The sequence below is a fragment of the Stegostoma tigrinum genome, chromosome 33 (genome assembly GCF_030684315.1).
Source record: "Stegostoma tigrinum isolate sSteTig4 chromosome 33, sSteTig4.hap1, whole genome shotgun sequence".
Classification (NCBI taxonomy): Eukaryota; Metazoa; Chordata; class Chondrichthyes; order Orectolobiformes; family Stegostomatidae; genus Stegostoma; species Stegostoma tigrinum.
In genome coordinates, this window is record NC_081386.1 from 35,775,963 (window position 1) to 35,801,427 (window position 25,465).

General features: G+C 41.8%; 1 protein-coding gene across 1 annotated transcript in view; it reads right to left on the minus strand.

Annotated features, from left to right (window-relative positions):
* The window catches only part of hacd3 (3-hydroxyacyl-CoA dehydratase 3), a 43,012-nt gene extending 19,673 nt beyond the window's left edge, over window positions 1-23,339 (minus strand). Inside the window, exons 1-4 of the mRNA XM_059639184.1 lie at window positions 23,160-23,339; window positions 3,168-3,210; window positions 1,828-1,901; window positions 701-865 (exon numbers count right to left, since the gene is read on the minus strand). Of these exons, the coding sequence (XP_059495167.1) occupies window positions 701-865; window positions 1,828-1,901; window positions 3,168-3,210; window positions 23,160-23,279 (402 nt within the window). The 5' untranslated portion in view covers window positions 23,280-23,339. The remainder of the gene's footprint in view (window positions 1-700; window positions 866-1,827; window positions 1,902-3,167; window positions 3,211-23,159) is intronic.
* Window positions 23,340-25,465: the final 2,126 nt, after the last annotated feature.

Here is a 25,465-nt window from a genome sequence, read left to right on the forward strand (position 1 = left end):
GAGGCAACCGACTGAAACATACAAGACTCTTAGAGTGCTTAACAGGTCAGACATAGAGTGTTGTTTCCCGAGAGGGCATAATCTCAAAGTGAGATGAAGAGGTTTTTTTTGGACTGTCAGAGGCTGGTAATGCTATAGAATTCTTTACAGCAGAGGCCTGTAGAAGCTGGGTTCTTAAGTTTCTTCAAGGCTGAGACTGACACTTTTTAAATCAGGAATGTAATCAAGGGTTTATGGGCGTAGGAGATATCAGATCACCCTTGATTTCATTGAATGGCAGCGTGCACTCGATAGACTGTATGGCTTACTCTGGACCCCATTAGATGATCAGATTTTCACTGTATATCTGGCACCACAAGGACTTTAATGTTTTTTTCCAGATACTTATGAATATTGATTGTCAGTGTTAACATCTTCAATTCTTGGGTGATATACCATCTGACTTAGATACAGAGTAAAATTGTCCTTCGTATTGGCCCACAACATTGCACCAAACTACACCCAACTATTGCCAGTTTCACCTCAAATCACTCGTGGCTGTATGAGGAACAAATTTATTAGTTATTTGCTAATAACATAATCAGGTTTGTACAGCAGACAAGAATCAGATTTGAAAGTGAATGGTTAATATAAGTTCTCTAACTAGTTGATTCTGAAGCAAAATGTGATGACATACAAAAGCCTCCTCACTAAAATTTACCTTTGCTTGAAGTTCCATTTCAGCATCAGATTCATCCATCCAGCGGTCAAAATCAGGAGCCAAGAATATTGGTTTCTTTTCTTGTTTGGTCGGCCTGTGCCACCATCTACTCTCCATTTTCTTCACTGTTATGTTTACTTGTCTTTCCGTGACCTTAAACTGCGGCTATGAACACATAATTTGTGTTGTAAATTTTCTACTAACAAGGTTACGTATGTCACGTACATTATGTACGAGTTAAAACAAGATATATTTATTGAAATTCATTCATTTACACAAAAGCAAAACAAAGAACATTTACAACAGCAATACCAAACTTATCTGTCCCTGAAATGATAAACTGTTTACAGAAACCATAAGGGCAAGGTAGCTTCCAACTCACCACAGCGCATCCTAAACTTCACACCATTTGAAAGTTTCACACTTACTGGTCACCATTATATATCCAATAATTATTAATTTGTGAGGTTCTATAAGACCAAATTGCCAAAACATCTTGATTATTACAGAAAACGAACAAACTGGTTCATTAATTTCCTTTAGGGATATGAGCCTGCCATCTCTACATAAACTGACTTTTACATGATTCCATTTTACAATATGACTCAACATCCTCAGTAACTAAGGCGGTGCTAGAAATGTCAGCCTTGCCAGCAACACCCATAGCCTATTAGCATGCCAAATCAAGCACTGAACCGATCAGGTCGGGAGATTGTTAGCAATATTTTAACAATGTCCCAAAATGCTGACCTTGATTTTCTTACTGGCTGATTCCTGCACTACAATCATATTAAAATTATCCATAACCAGTAACATGGTAGACAACAATAATTGTGAATAAAGCTATAGTTTCAGAAAATTCACCCACAAATCTCATGACTATAAGATCATGCTAGGGCTGGATCTCCTCAGATCAATGATTAGCAATGCAATCCCTGGAGCCTTGCTGATTACATTCACACAATGGCATTGCGCTTGCAAATGCGAGGAAATAATTATCAATTAATTTTAAAGGATTCCTTACTGTAACAGTAAGATCAATTAAAAACAGTCAACTTTCTTTCGATATGTTGCTGAAATGCAATCACTATTAAAGTGTTAAAAGAGCATCAATTACTGTGACATACCTCAGGATTCACGGGTGCCAAGAATGTAAGATGAAACTCATATGCATTGGCTCCTTTTGCACCATGGCCGTGTGCTGAAGGTAGAACATTGGAAAATATTTCACGTCATATTCCAACACCTTTGTCACAGCTGAGGCATTGTATATTTCAGTCTTAAGATCAGTAATAATGACTTGGCTGGGCAGGGCACAGCTTCACAAAATCTAAAGATGGACATATCTGGACCTCTAATAACAAGTCACATTTCTCTCACACTCATCACTTAAAGACATATTTTGGTTTAGCCTGAAATATGATATCATAGATGTATGAGTGAGCCACAGGCAAACTGGCATCGTGTAAATAAAATCAAGGAATCAAATTTAATTGCATGACTGAAAGATTGTTGGGTTTCAGAACATGGGATACTAGCACCAATACTGAAGCAGAAGACAGCTGCTCTGGCTGGCCAGGATTCAACTGAACTGTGCTGGGACAAACGTACTGGTGAACTGAATAATTACACCTGTGGAGAGAGTGCTTTAAACCAACTGGTGGCAGAAAGAGAGAGAGAGAGAGAGAGAGAGAGAGGGAGAGAGAGACGGAGAGCAGAGACAGTTGCAATATTTGGGAAAGGGAAAATACAGACTTACAAAACTAAAGGATATGACATTACCGGGTGCCTATTTAGGCAAAACTATTCAAGTGTGGGACAGGAAGGAACAGAATGTACAAATATAGAAAAACACTAGCCAACCTCCTGTGAAGGGAAACTCCTTTGCATGCCAAGTTGCAGTAAATTTTGCTCAAACTGCAACCAAAATCAAATAAAGGTTTTTCATGAATACAAGGATAGAATGTAACATGTAAAGTGGATAAAAGGGAAACTTGTACTTAGGTTACCACAGCAATGATTACTGTGCAAAATAAGAGCTTATTTTGGATGCGAGTGCATGCAAGGATATGGGTTGGGGGCAGGGGGTGTTGAGCACACACACGTGTGTCAATAGACAATTGTGTCTGAGTGTGAGTGTGAGGAGGGGAACAGACAGAGACAGAGAGAGACAGAGAGAGAGAGAGAGAGACACGCGTAAGCAACAACGTGTTAGCATAATCAGAATTATTTGTTTGTAACAAGCTCAAGTCCAGTATAGTTTGAACTGTACAGAAAAGTGCCTTTTGTTGGCTAGGAAAGTAACATATTTATAACTAAAACAGAAAGTGCTGTTAAAGCTTAGCAGGTCTGGCAGCATCTGTGAAGAGGTCTGGCGACCCTTTCTCAACGTATTGCACATTTATAATCCAGGCATTTGAGTTTTGACTAACTCCACAACAGAAAAGGATCAGCATGATTAACCTACCTTTAAATGAGAGTGTGTTTTCAGAGATCTTGATATCAGGTTTCTGTTAAAAGAAAGGATAAGTCAGCTGTTAAACTGACAGAATTTTTAAAAAACTTATTGCTGCCAGAATCTTCACCAAAGTCGTGTAACAAAAAGTTAATTACAACTTATTATTCAATTATTCAAAAAGCAACAAATAAAAAAAACATTTATAGTAATGTTTATGTACATTTAGTCCTCACTGTCTGGGGGGGGGGGGTGGGAAATGGACTTCCTACAGATAACGAAAACACGGATATCACCCTATGCTCTATGAAGGACCATGCAGCCGGTTTACTGAAGACAATGGAGACAAAAGGGTCTAGGGCCAACTTTGCGACCAAATGGATACATGGGTACCAAATCAGTGGATAACAATGACTACATAAAAAAAGGACAAAACAAGCATAGTACCAATAGCTCACACTAAGGTTTAATCAGTGCTCTTACAAGGTGCTTGCATTCTTATTAACCTCCAAAAGGTTAGAAGAGGTGCATGGCACAAGAAGTGTAAAACAACAGGAGATTGAAATACCTTTAAAACAAAGTCTGTGGGGAGTTAAAATATTTTTCAATTATTGTTTCTTATAGTTTTGAATAATTACTTATTTAGAACATAAGAACTAGGAGTTGGCCATTTGGCCCCTCAAGCCTGCCCTGCCATTTAATAAGATCACGGCTGATCTTTTTCAGACTCAGCTGCACTGACCTGCGTGCTCACCATAACCCTTAATTCCTTTACTGGTCAAAAATTTATCTAGCCTTGCCTTAAAAACATTCAGCGAGGTAGCTTCATCTGCTTCACCGGGCAGGGAATTCCACAGATTCATAACCCTTTGGGTGAGGAAGTTCCTCCTGACCTCAGCCCTACATCTGCTTCCCCTTATTTTGAGTCTATGGCCCCTAGTCCTAGCTTCACCTGCTAGTCGAAACAATCTTCCTGCTTCCACCTTATCTAATCCCTTCATAATCTTATATGTTCCTATAAGATCTCCCCATATTCTTCTAAATTCCAATGAATATAATCCCAACCTACTCAGTCTCTCCTCATAATCCAACCCTCTCAACTCTGGAATTAACTGAGTGAATCTCCTCTGCACCCCCTCCAGTGCGAGTATATCTCTTAAGTAAGGAGACCAAAACTGTACACAGTACTCCAGATGTGGCCTGACCAGGACCCTATACAGCTGCAGCATAGCCTCCCTGTTTTTAAACTCCATCCCTCAAGCAGTGACTGACAAAATTTCATTCGCCTTTTTAATTATCTGCTGCACCTGCAATCCTACCTTCAGCAATTCATACACAAGGACACCCAAGTCCCTCTGCACAGCAGCGTGCTGCAATTTTTTACCATTTAAAACACTGTGCCTTCTGCTATTATTCCTACCAAAATGGATGACCTCACACTTATCAACATTGTACTCCATCTGCCAGACCTGTGCCTACTCACTTAGACTATCTATATCCCTCTGCAGACTTTGTATCTTCTGCACACTTTGCTCTACCACTCATCCTAGTGTCATCTGCAAATTTTGACACACCACACTTAGTCCCCAACTCCAAATCATCTATGTAAATTGTAAACAATTGCAGTCCCAACACTGATCCCTGAGGCATACCATTAGCCACTGACTGCCAACCATAAAAACACCCATTTACTCCTACCCTTTATTTTCTACTGGTCAACCAGTCCTCTATCTATGCCAATACATTACCTGTAATATCGTGCAACTTTATCTTATGTAGCAGCCTTTGGTGCGGCACCTTGTCAAATGCCTTCTGGAAATCCAGATACACCACATCCACAGGTTCCCCTGCTGTTTTTGACATTTAAAATGACTGTTGGTCTTGAAACCATGACAGGCAATATGATTGCTCTTCAAATCAGCAGATTCCACATAAATTCAGAAAAAATTAAAGTTCAATAGCTAGGGCCAAGGCTTACACCAAAAATGATTTTGCAACTCACAGAAGTTAATGTTGAGATTCAAGTCCGTTCTCTGAAATACCTCTTATTATTTAAACATCTCAGTGATTTTATCTGTTAATTCTCCATTCTCAGAATTCAAATTTGGCATCTCAAAGGACGGGTGACCACATAACAATTGTTTGAGTAAATTCATTTTAGAACACAGTGACAACATTTGAACCAGATGTTGGGGACCCAATCAATTACATATTAGATACAGAGATAAAATGATTATTTTAAGAATCCAATAAACTCAACTTTTAATTTATCTGAAGTTATATGACTCCCTCTATTGTAGCAATTTAAATGTGGGGCCTGGTTAACATTCCAAGCTTTGATATTCCTTTTCCATTTGGGAACATTTGGTTTCTCCTCATTGATCAAATTTTTCGTGTACAGAATATTCCTATTCATACTCTGTGTACTGAGGCTTGGAAATGGTGCTTTGCCAGCCATGAATATATGTATTTCCTATCCCTTGTTTCGTTTTTTTTTTAAACATGGGGCCTAGCATTTCAATGAAGATCTGCTGATATTTACAATGTAATTCACCTAAAATCTGTCAAACAAGTGCACACATTGTGGAATGTCAACTGCCAGTTACATTTTATACAAATTGAGTTACATAATCTTTGATAACAAAGCGTGAAGCTGGATGAACACAGCAGGCCAAGCAGCATCTCAGGAGCATAAAAGCTGACGTTTCAGACCTAGACCCTTCATCAGAGAGGGGGATGGGGAGAGGGTTCTGAAATAAATAGGGAGAGAGGGGGAGGCGGACCGAAGATGGATAGAGGAGAAGATAGGTGGAAAGGAGAGTATAGATGGGGAGGGGATAGGTCAGTCTGGGGAGGACGGACAGGTCAAGGAAACAGAATGAGGTTGGTAGGTTGGAAATGGAGGTGCGGCTTGAGGTGGGAGGAGGGGATAGGTGAGAGGAAGAACAGGTTAGGGAGGCGGAGACGAGCTGGGCTGGTTTTGGGATGCAGTGGGGGAAGGGGAGATTTTGAAGCTGGTGAAGTCCACATTGATACCATTGGGCTGCAGGGTTCCTAAACGGAATTTGAGTTGCTGTTTCTGCAACCTTTGGTGGCATCATTGTGGCACTGCAGGAGGCCCAGGATGGACATGTCATCTGAGGAATGGGAGGGGGAGTTAAAATGGTTTGCGACTGGGAGGTGCAGTTGTTTATTGTGAACCAAGCGGAGGTGTTCCACAAAGCAGTCCCCAAGCCTCCGATTGGTTTCCCCAATGTAGAGAAAGCCACAACAGCCTCATTCAGAAGGTCAGGAGGAATGGGATACAGGGGAACTTAGCTGCTTGGATACAGAATTGGCTGGCCAACAGAAGACAGCGAGTGGTAGTAGAAGGAAAATATTCTGCCTGGAAGTCAGTGGTGAGTGGGGTTCCACAGGGCTCTGTCCTTGGGCCTCTACTGTTTGTAATTTTTATTAATGACTTGGACGAGGGAATTGAAGGATGGGTCAGCAAGTTTGCAGACGACACAAAGGTCGGAGGTGTCGTTGACAGTGTAGAGGGCTGTTGTAGGCTGCAGCGGGACATTGACAGGATGCAGAGATGGGCTGAGAGGTGGCAGATGGAGTTCAACCTGGATAAATGCGAGGTGATGCATTTTGGAAGGTCGAATTTGAAAGCTGAGTACAGGATTAAGGATAGGATTCTTGGCAGCGTGGAGGAACAGAGGGATCTTGGTGTGCAGATACATAGATCCCTTAAAATGGCCACCCAAGTGGACAGGGTTGTTAAGAAAGCATATGGTGTTTTGGCTTTCATTAACAGGGGGATTGAGTTTAAGAGTCGTGAGATCTTGTTGCAGCTCTATAAAACTTTGGTTAGACCGCACTTGGAATACTGCGTCCAGTTCTGGGCGCCCTATTATAGGAAAGATGTGGATGCTTTGGAGAGGGTTCAGAGGAGGTTTACCAGGATGCTGCCTGGACTGGAGGGCTTATCTTATGAAGAGAGGTTGACTGAGCTCGGTCTCTTTTCATTGGAGAAAAGGAGGAGGAGAGGGGACCTAATTGAGGTATACAAGATAATGAGAGGCATAGATAGAGTCGATAGCCAGAGACTATTTCCCAGGGCAGAAATGGCTAGCACGAGGGGTCATAGTTTTAAGCTGGTTGGTGGAAAGTATAGAGGGGATGTCAGAGGCAGGTTCTTTACGCAGAGAGTTGTGAGAGCATGGAATGCGTTGCCAGCAGCAGTTGTGGAAGCAAGGTCATTGGGGTCATTTAAGAGACTGCTGGACATGCATATGGTCACAGAAATTTGAGGGTGCATCCATGAGGATCAATGGTCGGCACAACATTGTGGGCTGAAGGGCCTGTTCTGTGCTGTACTGTTCTATGTTCTATGTTCTAGGTAGAGTGGATACAGTATACTACATTGGCAGATGTGCAGGTGAACATCGGCTTGATATGGAAGGTCATCTTGGGGCCTGGGATGGGGGTGAGGGAGGTGGTGTGGGGGCAAGTGTAGCACTTCCTGCGGTTGCAGGGGAAGGTGCCGGGTGTGGTGGGGTTGAAGGGCAGTGTGGAGCAGACAAGGGAGTCACGGAGAGAGTGGTCTCTCCGGAAGGCAGACTAGGGTGGTGGGGTCGGATTGTATTTGGCGGAAGTGTCGGAGGATGATACGTCGTATCCGGAGGTTGGTAGGGTGGTATGTGAGGACGAGGGGGATTCTCTTAGGGCGGTTATTGCGGGGGCAGGGTGTGAGGGATGTGTTGTGGGAGACATGGTCAAAGGCATTCTTGACCACTGCGGGGGGGGGGGGGGGGGAAAGAGTTGCCATCCTTGAAGAACGCGGCCATCTGGGATGTGGAGTGGAATGCCTCATCGTGGGGGGCAGATGTGGTGGAGGTGAAGGAATTGGGAATAGGGGATGGAATTTTTGCAGGGGGGGTGGGTGGGAGGAGGTGTATTCTAGGTAGCTGTGCAAGTTGGTGGGCTTGAAGTGGACATCAGTTTCTAGCTGGTTGCCTGAGATGGAACAGAGGTCCAGGAAGGTGAGGGATGTGTTGGAGATGGCCCAGGTGAACTTGAGGTTGGGGTGGAAGGTGTTGGTGAAGTGGATGAACAGTTCGAGCTCCTCTTGGGAGCAAGACGTGGCGCCGATAGAGTCATCGATGTAACGGAGGAAGAGGTGGGGTTTGGGGCCAGTGTAGGTGCTGAAGAGGGACTGTTCCACGTAACCTACAAAGAGGTTTGAATTGGTTTACAGAAACCAGTCTAAAAGTTAAATTAATTATCATTCAGATTTTCCACAGTTGTACAGGCCAGCAGGCTTTCAAGTAGACTCTCTGTATTAAGAAACAAAAACATAATTTACTGGAGAAACTCAGCAGGCCTGGCACTATCTATAGAGAGAGAGCAGAGTTAACACTTCAAATCAATAATCCTTCTTCAAAACTGGTAATTGGACTCAAAATGTTAACTCTTTTCTCTCCACAGATGCTGCCAGATCAGAATTTCTCCTGAAATTTCTGCTTCTGTTTCAGACCTTCAGCATACATAGGTGTTTGTTTTATTGTACCCTAATATCAAGTTCTTCTCTAGGTATAAATGACATTAATAGGCATGCTTTAAAAGCTTTTACATATTATTTTTGATTTTTAACTGTACCACACCAATCAAACTCGTAAATGGCCCTATAACTACAGCCTTCTGAAATAATTTTCAACTAATTTAAATCAGGTTACACACAAAACCTGTCAACAGGTTTATCTATCCACCAAACAGAAGGTCAATGCCTGCTGGTATACCTGTGCAAACCATTCCATCCGAGAGCTTGCAAGGCAAAACGGTGAGTCATTTGAGTTTCATTATGGGGCACATTTTTCACATTTCTTCATCTGAGCAATGTTTTCATGAAATTGACAGTTCAGACATTCTTTCTGTATTTGCTTCTGTTTTGGTAATTTGAATTCTCTGAATGAATTAATACACCATTGTTTGTAGATTTGGTCAGGAGCCTAATAAGGGAAATGGGAGAAAACTTGAGGAATATTGATGGTTTGTTTAGAGGTCCAAATTTTGTTCTGACCAAGTAGATAAGTTGCCATAATTTGTCATATCTAATAACTAGGTCTATATGTGTTCATGGACAGATTCCAGCTTCTAAACTTTTGTATCTATACCAAGGTTCCCAAACTGTGATCCCTAATGGTGTCACCTAGATGGTTTCTGAGATCATAATCTCCCTCCTCTTCCAAGGCAACAACGGTGACTGCAGGCAAGAGATTCTGGCAGAACAGACATGGACTTATTGAATGCTTGTCTTCAGACAAAGGGCCAACAGTGAGCCCAAAGCACACTTTAAACTGTCTAGCTGGGCTTGGGATGCTTGTCTGCCAATTTATACTAGGAGACAGAAGCAAATGGTGCAGTCAATGAGTACAGGAAATTTGGGAAGCGAAGCAGCTAGCCTGAAAAGTGAGTGGCTGCTTTAAATTTGTGTGTTTCTGCATCAGTCTGCCTGTTTTACAGCAAAGGCTGATTACATTATATACAACATTACTTCAAGCAGCCATTGATATTGAAGAAGAATATAGATAAATATCTGATAAATGCTGAGAGGAACGAGACTAGGATGATTTTTCAGTCGAGTCAAAGGATTTGTGGTACCCCATCTTCAACTGCTGTTGTTGAAGGCTCCTCTGTGCTTTTTAAATATATCAGCATTGCATGATTCCTGTTGTCACAGGCCCTATTCCTGTTTGTTTCATTCTTGCGTTTGAAAGCCCTGCTATACATATTTAAAATAACTTGTTAAAGAAAGTTAAATAATTCCAGTTGTTGGTTTCAAACTAATCAAGAATAAGATGTTCAGAATAACTGCTGTCCTTCATCTTAAATCCTATCTCAAACCCTCTTCAATTTTCTTCAGACAAAGTTGTCTGCTGTGAGGGGTGTGGGGGCAGTGGGGAGAGAGTGCATGTGTGGTTGTGGTGGAATTGGATAAGAGCAGTTCAGTCCAATGTAATACTTAGACAGGCAAAATAAACGGAATCGCCTTAACCACTGTAATTATGATATTCAATGTTCTGTTTCTGCCTCTTGAGCAGCATCTGTGACCATTTAGCTCTCTTTGTTGCTATCTGTGAAGCCAAGAAATTAACTAAAATCATTACTATTTCAGCTAACATGTAACCTGTACTAATAAACTTGTTTGTGATTACTCGCAAGTTAGCCAATCTAACTCTAACTCCAATGTGTCAGAAACAAAAATCTGTTCAAAAGGGAGTGATGAGAACTGAGATTAAATGTAGAGTGCAGAATCTATATATTTACATGTGAATAAATTACACACCAGAGTATCCTGGGAAATGAGGCATTCACCATATATAATAGCTTTCTTATGTAGGGTGTTTGTCATTTAGGAACCTGGGATTTAAACCCTAGTCACTGTTCGAGGTAGTAGTGACAGAGTGACTGGTTTCTGTGTGTGTGTAGTGAGTATTATGGACCAGATCAAATGCCCTCAAAATCTATTAAGAAGGTAGCCTAGGCCCCAATTTTTTTTTTATTTTAAAAGGCAAGTGTGAGGCAGTGTGTTCTGGATACAATTCAATTGGCCAAATTCTATTGAAATATTTAACAAGATTGCATACATGAGGATCAATGGTCGGCACAACATTGTGGGCTGAAGGGCCTGTTCTGTGCTGTACTGTTCTATGTTCTATGTTCTAAGTGAACTAGACTTTGAATAATAGGCTTTTTTGCAATAAATTTCTGCGCCTAGTTGTGTCACGTCTTTATCCTTATGTTTGATGATATACAAGTATAAGCAGAAACCTTTGAAAATTAACAGAATTTTGAGTGCTGTTGGTGTTCGAAACTGAAGCTCATTGCACAATATTCCGTTTCCCATTAAGTTACTTTTTGCATATATTATCTCTCCTACACGTATGGGCTGAGACTATGATAACCAAATGAAAAAGCACACAATAATCTGTCCTGTCAACAAGCATTGTTGACCATAGTTAGATTTTCATAACTGGAAAACCTCATCTCCAATTTCACCAGTGAAATAATTTATTACACCTCATGCTCTTTTTGAATAAACTAAACACCAAGTAGGACAGATCTTGACAATGGCTAATACCCGCTTTGGATATCAGTGATTTGATATTAACTTTGTGGTGAATTTTCAGTTTTTCGGCAAGAGGTTTTTGTTGGCGCTGAAAGGATTATTTCCACTTACTAAGCTCAAAATCTATGGGTCAAATATCAGATACAATTTTGATAATAGAAAATTAATGCAAAGGATCCAGAAGTTTAAGGAGGTGTAGAAAATGGCGCATTAAACATGATTCACTCTGCTGTTTTGTAAAAGTTTTAAGTTGAAGTATCAAAGGGCCAAAGCAGCTGGATTCCTTCATTGCAAAACATTACCCACAACTGTGAAGTAAATAACTGAGAACACCTTACAAAGCACAATCAAATATCAAAAGTTCCTAGTAAATGCTCAATTTTTAAAGATAACATTACTTTGCTCTCTCTCTTTTCTCTCTCACTCAACCCACCACACCCCACAACTTTCAGGGACCAAATTCAAATATTCAGCAGCTGGTGTGATTCCAGCTGTAGTATACAGAGAGGGGAACCAACTGGGGTGGGGCAGAATTTTGTATAATACTACCCACACAGTGACAGCCCCATTACTTATGCTTACCTCTTTTTGAGGGGAGGGGAGATGTGTAATGAGAACAATTAGCAAGTAGAAGATAGGAAAATATGACATTAATTCAATTAATTTATTAATTGTTGTAATATAGAATGCACTGTCACAAACAAATTCAACAACAACTTTCAAAAAGAAACCTGATAAGTGATTGAAAGGGAAACATTTGCAAGGTCATTGGTAAAGACCAAGAAAGTGAGATTAAGTGGACAATTCTTTTAAAGAACTGGCACAAGTACAATGGACTGATTGGTCTTCGTCTATACAGTATGATTGAAATTACTGTATCATGTAGACAATGTTTGCAGGATCTTCTTGATGAAAGATCTCTCATATTGTTGGGAATAATACTGTGCAGTTGATTCTTCAGATGAAGTTTATTAATGGTTGAAAACAGCCAGTTATTTAATCTCAACTGCAGGTCCCAATTTGTCAGCACTGCGACTGACTGGATTGTGAGCAAACATTTTGAACAAGGCTTGATCCCATGACTTCCTGTATTAGAGATGAATGAGTGCTGCCATAGAGTCACAACTGACATTGAAACACTGGTCATCAACCATAAAAACAGATCCTTGGAATTAAAACAAAGTCTGTTGTGAACTGGAACTGTTAATTTCATCATCACTATCTGAAAAAGCATCCACTCCCAACTCTAACAGGGTCCACCTCTCACTCTGCAATAAACATTTCAAGGTCAGAAATCAGATCACATCAGGTTATACTCCAACAGGTTTACTTGAATTCACAATTTCTCAGAGCGTAGTCCCTTTGTCAGGTGAAGTGAGAGCGAGGGACACAGACACAGAATTTACAGGCGGAGAGATCAAAAGATCATACACATAGTGTGAATGGAGTGTCAAATAATAAGTTTCTGCACGTGATCAAAAGTGTCAGGCTGTGTGAGTAAAGTGACAACAGCTGAATAGCAAGCAGGCTTGTCAAACCAGGAACATTCCTCGAAGCAACGGACATTTCGGCACTCTACACCAGCAATCCCACAACAACGGCATCACTACAACAGCCTCATTACTCAACACCACCAACTGCCAATTTCCAGATGCCATCTTACAATGCATCTGCTTCATCCTGGACAGCAACATCTTCACCTACAACAACCAGTTCTTTATCCAGATATACGGAACAGCCATGAGAACCTAATTTGCACCCAATATGCCAACATTTTCATGCACAAGTTCAAGTAAGGTTTCTTTGCTGCACAGAAGCTCTGACCAATGCCATTTGCCTGACATTTCGATGACATTTTCTTCCTTTGACTCACAGTGAGGAATCATTGCAACAACTACACAGCGATATCAACAAGTTTCATCTCACCATCGGGCTTACCACTGACTACATTTCAGAATCAGTCTCAATCTTGGACACTTGCATCTCCATCAAGGTCAGATGTCTCGTTCTTCACTCTACCACAAGCCCATGGATAACCTCACTCGAGTTCCACTTTAAAGATATTAAAGAAACCACCCGCTGAAGACAGACCTGCACATGCACAAGATCTGCTCAGATGAGGAGGAACACGACGGTCACATAAAGATTTTGAAGGATGCCCTCATAGGAACAGGTTACGATGTCCAACTTATCGATCACCACTTCTGACATGCCACAGCAAAAAACTGCAATGACATCCTCAAAAGAAAGACACAGGATACAAATGATAGAGTACTCTTCATCATCCAGTACTTCCCCAAAGCGGAGAAACTACACCAACTACACTACAGGGATGGTGCAGGAGGGAAGGTTTTGGATTCTTGGATAATTGGGGCTCTTTCTGGGGTAGGTGGGACCTCTACAAGCAAGATGGTCTTCACCTGAACAAGAGGGGTAACGATATCCCGGGGGGGAAATCTGCTAAGGCTATTCGGGTGGGTTTAAACTAATTCAGCAGGGGGGGATGGGCACCAAAATTGTAGTTCGACTATAGAAAAGGTTGAGAGTAGGGTGGTCCGAAATAAAGTTTCAGGGAAGCAAGATGGCACCAGCAAGCAAGAAGTTGGTTTGAAGTGTGTCTACTTCAATGCCAGGAGCGTCCGGAATAAGGTGGGTGAACTTGCAGCATGGGTTAGAACCTGGGACTTCGATGTTGTGGCCATTTCGGAGACATGGATAGAGCAGGGACAGGAATGGTTGTTGCAGGTTCCGGGATTTAGATGTTTCAGTGAGAACAGAGAAGATGGTAAAAGGGGCGGAGGTGTGGCATTGTTGATCAAGGACAGTATTACAGTTGCAGAAAGGATGTTTGGGGACTCGTCAACTGAGGTAGTATGGGCTGAGGTTAGAAACAGGAAAGGAGAGGTCACCCTGTTGGGAGTTCTCTATAGGCCTCCAAAGAGTTCTAGAGATGTAGAGGAAAGGACAGCAAAGATGATTCTCAATAGGAGTGAGAGAGACAGGGTAGTTGTCATGGGGGACTTCAACTTTCCAAATATTGACTGGGAACACTATAGTTCAAGTACTATAGATGGGTCAGTTTTTGTCCAGTGTGTGCAGGAGGGCTTCCCGACACAGAAGGTAGATAGGCCAATAAGGGGCGAAGCCACATTAGATTTGGTACTGGGTAATGAGCCTGGCCAGGTGTTAGATTTGGAAGTAGGTGAGCACTTTGGTGATAGCAATCACAATTCTGTTATGTTTACTTTAGTGATGGAAAGGGATAGGTGTATATACCACTGGGCAAGAGTTATGGCTGGGGAAAAGGCAATTACGATGAGATTAGGCAAGATTTAGGGAGCACAGAATGGGGAAGGAAACTGCAGGGGATGGGCACAGTAGAAATGTGGAGCTTATTCAAGGAAAAGCTCCTGTGTGTCCTAGATAAGTATGTACCTGTCAGGCAGGGAGGAAGCTGTAGAGCGCAGAGGCCGTGGTTTACGAAGGAGGTGGAATCTCTGGTCAAGAGGAAGAAGGAGGCTTATGTTAGGACGAGATGTGAAGGCTCAGTTAGGCCACTTGAGGGCTACGAGGTAGCCAGGAAAGACCTAAAGAGAGAGCTCAGAAGAGCCAGGAGGAGACATGAGAAGTTGTTGGCGGATAGGATCAGGGTAAACCCTAAGGCTTTCTATTGGTATTTAAGGAATAAAAGAATGACGAAAGTAAGATTAGGCCCAATCAAGGAAAGTAGTGGTAAGTTGTGTGTGGAGTCAGATGAGATAGGGGAGGCGCTAAATGAATATTTTTCAACAGTATTCACTCTAGAAAATGACAATGTTGTCGAGGAGAATACTGAGATACAGGCTACTAGGTTAGGTGGGATTGAGGTTCACAAGGAAGAGGTATTAGAAATCCTTCAGAGGGTGAAGATGGATAAGCCCCCTGGGCCGGATGGGATTAATCCTCGGATCCTCGGATCCTCTGGGCAGCCAGGGAGGAGATTGCCGAGCCTTTGGCATTGATCTTTAACTCATCATTGTCTACAGGAATAGTGCCAGATGACTGGAGGATAGCAAATGCAGTTCCCCTGTTCAAGAAGGGGAGTAGAGACAACCCTGGTAATTATAGACCAGTGAGCCTTACTTCAGTTGTTGGTAAAGTGTTGGAAAAGGTTATAAGGGATAGGATTTATAATCATCTAGAAAAGAATACATTGATTAGGGATAGTCAGCACGGTTTTCTGAAGGGAAGGTCGTGCCTCACAAACCTTATTGAGTTCTTTGAGAAGGTGACCAAACAGGTAGATGAGAGTAAACCGGTTGATGTGGTGTATATGGATTTCAGCAAGGCGTTCGATAAAGTTCCCCACAATAGGCTATTCTACAAAATGCGGAGGAATGGAATTGTGGGAGGTATAGCAGTTTGGATCAGAAATTGGCTTGCTGAAAGAAGACAGAGGGTGGTAGTTGATGGGAAGTGTTCATCCAGGAGACCTGTTACTAGTGGTGTACCGCAAGGGTCGGTGTTGGGTCCACTGCTGTTTGTCATTTTTATAAATGACCTGGATGAGGGCGTAGAAGGATGGGTTAGTAAATTTGCAGACGACACTAAAGTCGGTGGAGTTGTGGATAGTGATGAAGGATGCTTTAGGTTGCAGAGAGACATAGATAAGCTGCCGAGCTGGGCTGAGAGGTGGCAAATGGAGTTTAATGCAGACAAGTGTGAGGTGATGCACTTTGTTAGGAGTAACCAGAAGGCAAAGTACAGGGCTAATGGTAAGATTCTTAGTAGTGTAGATGAGCAGAGAGATCTCCATGTCCATGTACACAGATCCTTGAAAGTTGTCACCCAGGTTGACAGGGCTGTTAAGAAGACATACAGTGTTTCAGCTTTTATTAATAGAGGGATCGAGTTCCGGAACCAAGAGGTTATGCTGCAGCTGTACAAAACTCTGGTGCGGCCGCACTTGCAGTATTGCGTACAGTTCTGGTCACCGCATTATAAGAAGGATGTGGAAGCTTTGGAAAGGGTGCAGAGGAGATTTACTAGGATGTTGCCTGGTATGGAGGGAAGGTCTTACGAGGAAAGGCTGAGGGACTTGAGGCTGTTTTCATTAGAGAGAAGAAGGTTGAGAGGTGACTTAATTGAAACATATAAAATAAACAGGGTTAGATAGGGTGGATAGGGAGAGCCTTTATCCTAGGATGGTGATGGTGAGCACGAGGGGGCATAGCTTTAAATTGAGGGGTGAAAGATATAGGACAGATGTCAGAGGTAGTTTCTTTACTCAGGGAGTAGTAAGGGAATGGAACGCTTTTCCTGCAACGGTAGTAGATTCGCCAAATTTAGGTACATTTAAGTTGTCATTGGATAAGCATATGGACGTAGATGGAATAGAGTAGGTTAGATGGGCTTGAGATCGGTATGACAGGTTGGCACAACATCGAGGGCTGAAGGGCCTGTACTGTGCTGTAATGTTCTATGTTCTTCCCAGCCTTCAACATGTCACTGATGATGATGAACACCTCGCCAAGTTCATCCCTATGTCTCCACTTCTTACCTTCAAACAACCGCCTAACGTTATAAAGACCGCAAACTACCTTATAAAGGCAGCAAACTACCTAGCCTTCAGGACAACACTGACCACAAAATCACATAAACCTGCCATGGCAACCTCTGCATGACATGTCTGATCATCGATATGGACACTACCATCACACGTGGGAACATCACCCACCACATTCATAGTCAATACTCATGTGAGTTAGCAATGCTGCCTATCTCATACACTGCAGGCCAGGATGCCCCGAGGTATGGTGTATTGGCAAGACCATGCAGACACTACAACAACAGATGAATGGTCACCATGCAACAATTGCCAGGCAGGGATGTTCCCTCCCAGTCAGGGAACCCTTCAACAGTCCAAGATATTCAACCTCTGATCTTTGGGTAAGCGTTCTCCAAAGCTGTCTCTGAGATACACAATAATGTCGAATCACCGAGCAGAGACTGGTAGCTAAATTCCTTACCCATGAAGTTCAGCTCAACTGTGATCCTGGGTCCATGTGACCCCACCCCACTGTTCTGTGTCTGTAAAATCTTCCTTAATGTTCTGTTTTGACACCATCACCTTGATAAGTCATTATGACTCTACCTTAATTAGTTTGTACAGTTTTGGATTACTTATTATTACTTTGGTTAGACCCTCAACATGCACCTCTTATATCTATCATGTTATTCCAGTCATTTGGTTTGTCTTCACCACCACCTTATTTTTAATTTTTGTAATTGTCCCTCTGCCTCATTTAAGCAGATTATAGGTCATCCCTTTGCTTGTAATTCAGCTGTTGACACTTTACTCACACTGTCTGACACTTTAGATCACACACAGTCCAAAGATGCGCAAATTAGGTGGATTGGCTGTGCTAAATTGCGCACAGTGTTCAGGAATGTGTAGGTTAGATGCATTAGCCATGGGAAATGCAAGGTTACAGGGATAGGATATGGGTCTGTGTAAGATGCTCTTCGCAGGGTCAGTGTGGACTTGTTAGGCCAAATAGCCTGTTTCCATACTATATGGATTCGAAAGCAGACTTACTATTCGATGTTCCCCACACACCATTTGTATGATCTTTTGATCTCTCAGCCCTTGATCTCTCTGCCTATCAATTCAGTGTCTCCGTGCTTCTCTCTCACTTCACCTGACAAAGGGGCTACCACTCCAAAAGCTTCAAATAAACCTGTTGGACTATAACCCGGTGCCTGATTTCTGACCTTGTCCACCCTGGTCCAAAAGCAGCACCGCCACATCATAAACATCTCATACGGCTGTCATCTACAGACTAACCTTTTCCCTGCTTTACCTCCCATTTTATCGAGGAGCTTCAGCTCAACCAGAACACAATTACTTACATTCAATCTCACAACAGATCTCATTTACCCATCTTCCTGTTCTACCTAACTCATTTAAAATTTCTTCATGACCACACCTCCCCAGCACACCGCTAAACAATATCTCTGAACTTACAATCACTTCCCTTACAAAATGTTACATCTCTGACTCTGGTCTTTGGCACTGCTCCTCTGTCGCCTGGCCTGAGTATAGCCCGTACATTTTTGTATCACTCAGAAACTTGGCAATAGAACATTATCTTCCTTAATCTAAGTCTGTAAATGATTATGGCTTCAGAACTGGTCCAGGTGGTTCACTACTATAGGCTGCCATCCTGACTGGCCTGATTCCTGGAATTCTCTTCTGAATCTTTCCACTAATACATTTCCTTGTCCACTTCAACAGCATTCTCTTTGATGTAGCTTTTGTTCACTGACTTAGTTTTCCTTTTGGCTTGGCATTTTTGTACAATTTCATCTGTTAACCAGTTTGAGTGCCACCACACCCACTCCCTCTACCAATGACACCCAGTACTCACTGTTGCTACTATCTACAAGATACACTGCAGAAATTCACCAAAGATCATTATACATCACTTTCCAAACCTACGACCACTTCCATCTAGAAGGATAAGGTCAGCAGACATATGAGAGCACTATCACCTGCAAGCTTCCCACCAAACCAATCATCACGCAAACTTAGGAACATATCTCAGTTCCTTCACTGCAAAGGGAAACAATCTCTCAGCATCTATTCTGCAAAGTCCCCTAAGAAGCTTGTGTTTCAATAAGATCACATCTCAGTGTTCTAAACTCCAATGAGTACAAGCCCAACCTAATTAATCTTTCCTCAAAAAAAATTCCCTCATCCCCGAGGTCAACCAAGTGAGCCTTGCCAGGACTGTTTCCAGTGTTAATATATATCGTTCCTTACAGAATGGGTCGAAAACAAGTGCCTCATACACTTTTAGTGAGATTTCCCATTTACATACTTGTTCCTTTGAAATAGAGATCAACATTCTATTACCTGCTGAAATCGTACTTTTTTGTGATTCATGAGGATCCCAAGTCAACGTATTTGCCCTTTCTGCAGTTTTTTCTTCATTTAAAAAAAATTTAAGCCATCTTTCCCAGCAAAGTGCATAATGTCACTTTTTCGCATATTATCGGTCATCTGTAAAGTTTTTGCCCATACACTGGATTGGTCCATATTCCTATGTAGACGCTGTCATTCTCATCACTTGATTTCCCTCTTTTTGTATCACTCAGAAACTTGGCAATAGAACATTAAATTCCTTTATCTAAGTCTGTAAATGATTATGGCTTCAGAACTGGTCCAGGTGGTTCACTACTTTAGGCTGCCATCCTGAAAATACCTCCCTTATCCCACATCTTGGGCAATATTAGTTTACCACCCTCTATCCAAGCTAATATACCCCCAAAATCATGGGCTCGTATTAAATAGCCTGTGTAGTACCTTATCGAACACCTTTGGAAATCCAAACGTATTTTATCTGCTGGAACCCCTTTAACCATCCTCTGTGATGACTCCTCAAAAGAATTATAATAAATTTGTCAGGCACAATTTTCCCTTTTTGAAGTCATGCTGACTCTGTTTAATTATATTATATGTTTCTAAATGCTCTGTTATTATTCTTTAAAGATTTGACATTTTTCAGACGACAGATGATAAGCTGACTGGCTTGTAGTTATGTGCTTTTTGCTCCATTACCTTTTTCAATAAGGTTGTTAAATTGGCAGTTCCCCAATCTTCCTGGACATTTCCAGAATCTAAGGGTTCTTGGAAGATTATTACCAATGCATGTACTATCCTGCAGATATTTAAGTTTTTGTGGTGCAACCCACTAGGTCCAGGGGACTTATCAGCCTTTAGCCCCATTAGTTTACCTTCTTCTCCAGTGATAGTTATTGGATTTATTTTATTTCCCTCTCTTGGCTTTGATTATTTAGTATTTTTGAAGTGGCATTAGTGTCTTCTACTGTGAATACTGCGATTGAATACTCCCCACTTGCTTGAATGGCTGCAACTCCAATAACACTTAAAAACTTGACATAATCTAGGAGAAGCAGCCTACCTGACTGGCACCACATCCACTCCGTCCACCATCAATGCTCAGCAGCAGCATTATGTACTATCTACAAGACGCACTGTAGACATTCATCAAAAAAAATTAGACAACACCTTCCAAACCCATGACTACTTCCATCTTGAAGGACACTGGTAGCAGATACCCTGATCACCATGTGTTTTGAAAATATATTACCTTTCTTTCAATGTCACTGGATCAAAATCCTAGAATTCTCTCCTGAAGGGCATCGTAAGTCAACCCAATGTGCATGGACTGCAGCGGTTCAAAAAGGCAGCTCACCATCTTCTTAAGGGCAACTACGGACTCACAATAAATGTGTGCCAGCCAGCAATGCCCACATCCCACGAGCGAATACAAAATAAAACAAAAATAGCTGGAAAAACTAAACACGTCTTGCAGCATCAGTGAAGAGAAAGCAGAGTTAATGTTTCAGGTCCAACAACCCAGTGCTGAAGAGGGTCACTGGATCTGAAATGCCAGACTGGCTTGAGTTTTTCATAGGAGTCATAACGTCACACAACACAGAAACAGATCATTCAGTCAAATCAGTCCATCCTGAACAAAATCCCAAACTAAACTAATCCCACCTGCCTGCTCCTGGCCCAATAATTTGTTTCTATTTATTCAGCTCTTCCATTACCTAATTTACCATATTACTTCCCCAATCTCATTCTCAAAGCAAAGCAATGTGTCCATTTCATTTTATACATGTTCATTATTTGTTTTGATATTACTTGCAAGTTTACCTTCAAAGTTTGTTTTTCCTATTTCTGTTTTGGTTTTTTTTTTAAAGCTTTCCCAATCATTTGGTTTAGCCCCAATCTTTGTCACATTGTATATTTTTATTTTAATATGATGCTATCCTTAGTGAAATGTAATTAGTTTATGTTTTCCTAGAATCTTTCTTCCTCATTTTTGGTGTGAGTCATGAGTTATTTTCTTCAACGTGTGCCATTACTCATCAACCATCTTCTTCCTCAGTACAATGCAGATAACTCTGCCTTTGTATTGTCCTTATTTAAGTTTAACACATGCATTTCTGATCTAAGTTTCTCACTGTCAAGCTGCACGCTAAATTTACCACATTACTATCACTGTCTCCTGTGGAATCATTTACTCTGAGATCATTTATTAAATGTGCCTGATTACACATCACCAGATCCAAAGCCTTGGTTCCACAGATATTATTGTAGGAAACCATCCCTAATAAATTCCTCCTCATGGCTATATTAGCCAAATTACGTGAAAAATAAAATTACCCATGATTAACATGCTGCTCTTTACCATGCCATCATTTTATGTTGATTTATTTTCTGTGCTGTGGAATCCCCATTGTCAGGGGGCCGACAGATTATGCCTACCAATTTCCCCCTCCCCTTGTTATCTCTTACCTCCAACCATATGGATTCAAGATCTTCTGATCCAAGATCATTTCTTGATATAATACATATTCCAACTCATATATAAGGTCTTAAATTAGATATGACCACACAGAAATAAATATGCGCATCAGAACAGAGTTCAGACTTGACATAAATAATTTTTGTAATACAGTTCAGTCTGAATAATACTGACGATAATGTTTTCACATTGATTGTTTGCTGGAAGTAACCATTCAAAAGTATCACTTTCTATTTCCCACATTTACTAATGGATCAACATTCTATGTCCCATATTTCATATTCCAAAGTAACCTTATTCCGTATTAACCTTAGATAAAAATTAATCTGCTACTCTTTAGCTCAATCAAACTGGATCAAATCTCATTTAATGCCAATCTTCCTCAGATTTATGATTTTCTACATTACTTGGTGTAATCAGCAAATCCTGTATTGTAACCATTAACCACTTCTGCACCACTACAGAAATTACAGGTATGTTGCCAATTTGGTAAGTTATCTTACCTTGTGCATCTCACATTATTGATTAACTTTTAAGAATTACAGATCCAGCTTCAAAGTAATTCCACCTGACAATGTAAGGAAAACAATCTCCTGATTCTACCAGTCATACAGCCCATCTTACCTCACTGTTGATCATAACACTGACCTGTGACCCACCCCTCAATTGAATTCACCAGCTCTGGCACTTCAACCCATCCTGTTAGTAACTGTCAAACCACCTAAACTACTCACATCCCAATTCCCAGGAATGTCAGATCAGATTTATCTATCCACACTGTTCTAATTGTCTGTTAACCTTATTAAGTTTACATTCCAAGATAATTTTTATTTCATTCCCCAATCCGTACAATTCCCTGGTCCAAACTGATTTCCATCATTGCAAATTCCTGTTCTCAACATCACAGCTCAATTCCAATTGCACTAACCCATTTCCCATTCACCCTATCTCATAATTTCCAATGCCCTTACCCTAATACCCTAGCCCCATTCTCATTCCTCCAACCCTAATCTCAACCATAATCCCCCAAACTCCATATTCCCAAAACGCATGCCCGATACTCCATTCCCAACCCCCTACTCCAATCGCATCCTCCCCATTCCCATTCCCAACCCCCTACTCCAATCGCATCCTCCCCATTCCCAACCCCCTACTCCAATCGCATCCTCCCCATTCCCATTCCCAACCCCCATTCCAATCGCATCCTCCCCATTCCCAATCCCCTACTCCAATCGCATCCTCCCCATTCCCATTCCCCTATTCCAATCGCATCCTCCCCATTCCCAACCCCCTATTCCAATCGCATCCTCCCCATTCCCATTCCCACTCCCACTCCCAACCCCCTATTCCAATCGCATCCTCCCCATCCCCATTCCCACTCCCACTCCCAACCCCCTATTCCAATCGCATCCTCCCCATCCCCATCCCCATCCCCATCCCCATCCCATTCCCATTCCCATTCCCACTCCCAACCCCCTACTCCAATCGCACCCTCCTCATTCCCACCTGAACTCCGTTCAGGTCCACCTTCAGGTAGAGTTCCTGGTGCCTCTGTGCCCAGTAAACGTGAGGGGTCAGGCTGTGGGTTAGGCCCAGACCCTCCTGCTGCTGCCAGTGCCCCTCCATTCCCAGGGTCGCTGCCGCCGGCCTTCGCCTCGGGATTGCGCTGCCGCTTTTTGCTAGAACAATCTGCACGGCTGACGTGCGCGTAACCCGAGCCGCGACGTGGGAGGGGAGCGAGCCGCGGCGCTGGGAGCGCGGGCTGGGGCACGCGCATGGCCATACTATCGCTTGGGCTCATGGCGCTCACCTTCCAGGAATGAACCGAAACAGAAGTTGCTGGAAAAACTCAGCACCTGTGGGAAAAAAGATCTGATTTAACTTTCAGGTCCTCAGAACAATTGGAATGAAGCTTGGGTTTCCCGCACACTACGGCCACTCAGCAAAACATCAGGAAGAAATTAAACAAAATCGTTTTTTCCATTGACTTCGAATAAGTCTCTTTATCTGAGAGAAAGAAAAAAAACTTGTTAACCCAGTGGGTTATGGAAGATCATCTGGTGAAACACTGCAGTACGACATTCAACTAGAGTTAGTAACCTAGATAAATAGGCAAATCTAAATAAAGTAGCACACTTCCTGACTCCCCAAAATCTGTGAACCATGTACAAGGCACAGGTCAGGGGTGTGAGGGGATACTCCCCATTTGCCTGGATTGGTGCAGCCCCAGTGACACTCAAGAAGCTTGACACCATCCAGGACTGACAAAGCAGCCCGCTTGATTGGCACCACATTCACAAACATTCACTCGCTCCAATGCTGACGTTCAGTAGGAGAACTGTACCATCTAACGATGTGTTATAGAAATTCATCAAGGTACCCTAGTCAGCATCTTCCATTTCCACATGCACTACCATTTCGAGGTTAAGGGTACCAGATGCATGGGAATGCTGCCATCCCACAAGTTCCCTTCCAAGTTATTTACCATTACTGACTTGGAAATATATCACCAATCCTAAAGTGTGGCTGGATCAAAATCATGGAGCTCCTTCCATAGCATTGTGGGTGTCCCTATGCTACATGGACCGCAGTTGATAAAGAAAGCAGCTCAACACTATCTTACCAAGGGCAACTAACAATAGGCAATAAATGCTGGTCCGGCAAGTAATATCCACATTCCATGAAAGATTTTTTAAAAAAATACATTTGCAGACAATTAAGGGAATAGTTCAGAAAAACAGAATAGATGCATTCCAATAAATAATAATAATTCCAAAGGATAGATATCCATGGTTAACTCTAAACATAGTATTGAGCTAAATGTAAAAAGCATACAATTGTGGAAAAGATAGGTGGCAGGTCAGAAGATTGGGCAGAATGCTAAAAACAGCTAAAAACAAAAGGCAAAGCTTAGACTGTGAGAGAAATCTGGCCAGGAACATGAAAACAGTTAGGAAGACTTTCAATAAATATTTAACATAGAAAAGAACTAATGGAGTGTGAGTGATAATGGGAGCTGCAGATGCTGGAGAATCCAAGATAATAAAGTGTGAAGCTGGATGAACACAGCAGGCCAAGCAGCATCTCAGGAGCACAAAAGCTTCCAACTAATGGAGTGCTGGTTTTATAGAAAATGAGACTAAGGAATAAATTAGGAAAATAAGGAAATGACAGATTAATTGAGTAGTTTTTTGCATCAATCTTCAGTATGGAGGATACAAACGTTATCCCAGAAGCAGGAATAAATCAGGAAATAGAAGGGATGGAGGAGCTCAGAAAGTCATAATCACCAGAGAAGTTGTAATGAGTAAATTGTTGGAACTGTGGTCTGATAAGTGCTGGGTCCTGGTGGATTTCATCCTAGTATCTTCAAATAAGAATCCTGTGAGATAGTTGGATGCATTAGATTTAATTTTCCTAAACTGCCTTGATTCAAAGGTGGTCCTGATTGTTTGGAAGATAGTTAATGTAACTCCTTTATTCAAAATGGGAGGCAGACAAAAACAAGGAATCCACAGGCCTGTTAGTTTAACACCTATCGTAAGTAAATTATTATAAACTATTGGTGAAGAATATAGTAGGGCGCTTAGATTACTTCAAGTGAATCTGGCAGAGTTGACATTGTTTTGTGAAAGGGAAATCATGTTTGACCAATCTATTGGAATTCTCTGAGGTAACACTTGTTGTGGAACTTTGCGCATGGATTTCCAGAAGGCATTTGATAAAATGACAAATAAAAGCTCATGATGTAGGGGATTGCATACTGGGATGGATAGAAGATTGGGAGGCAAACAGGAAACAGAGTAAGCATA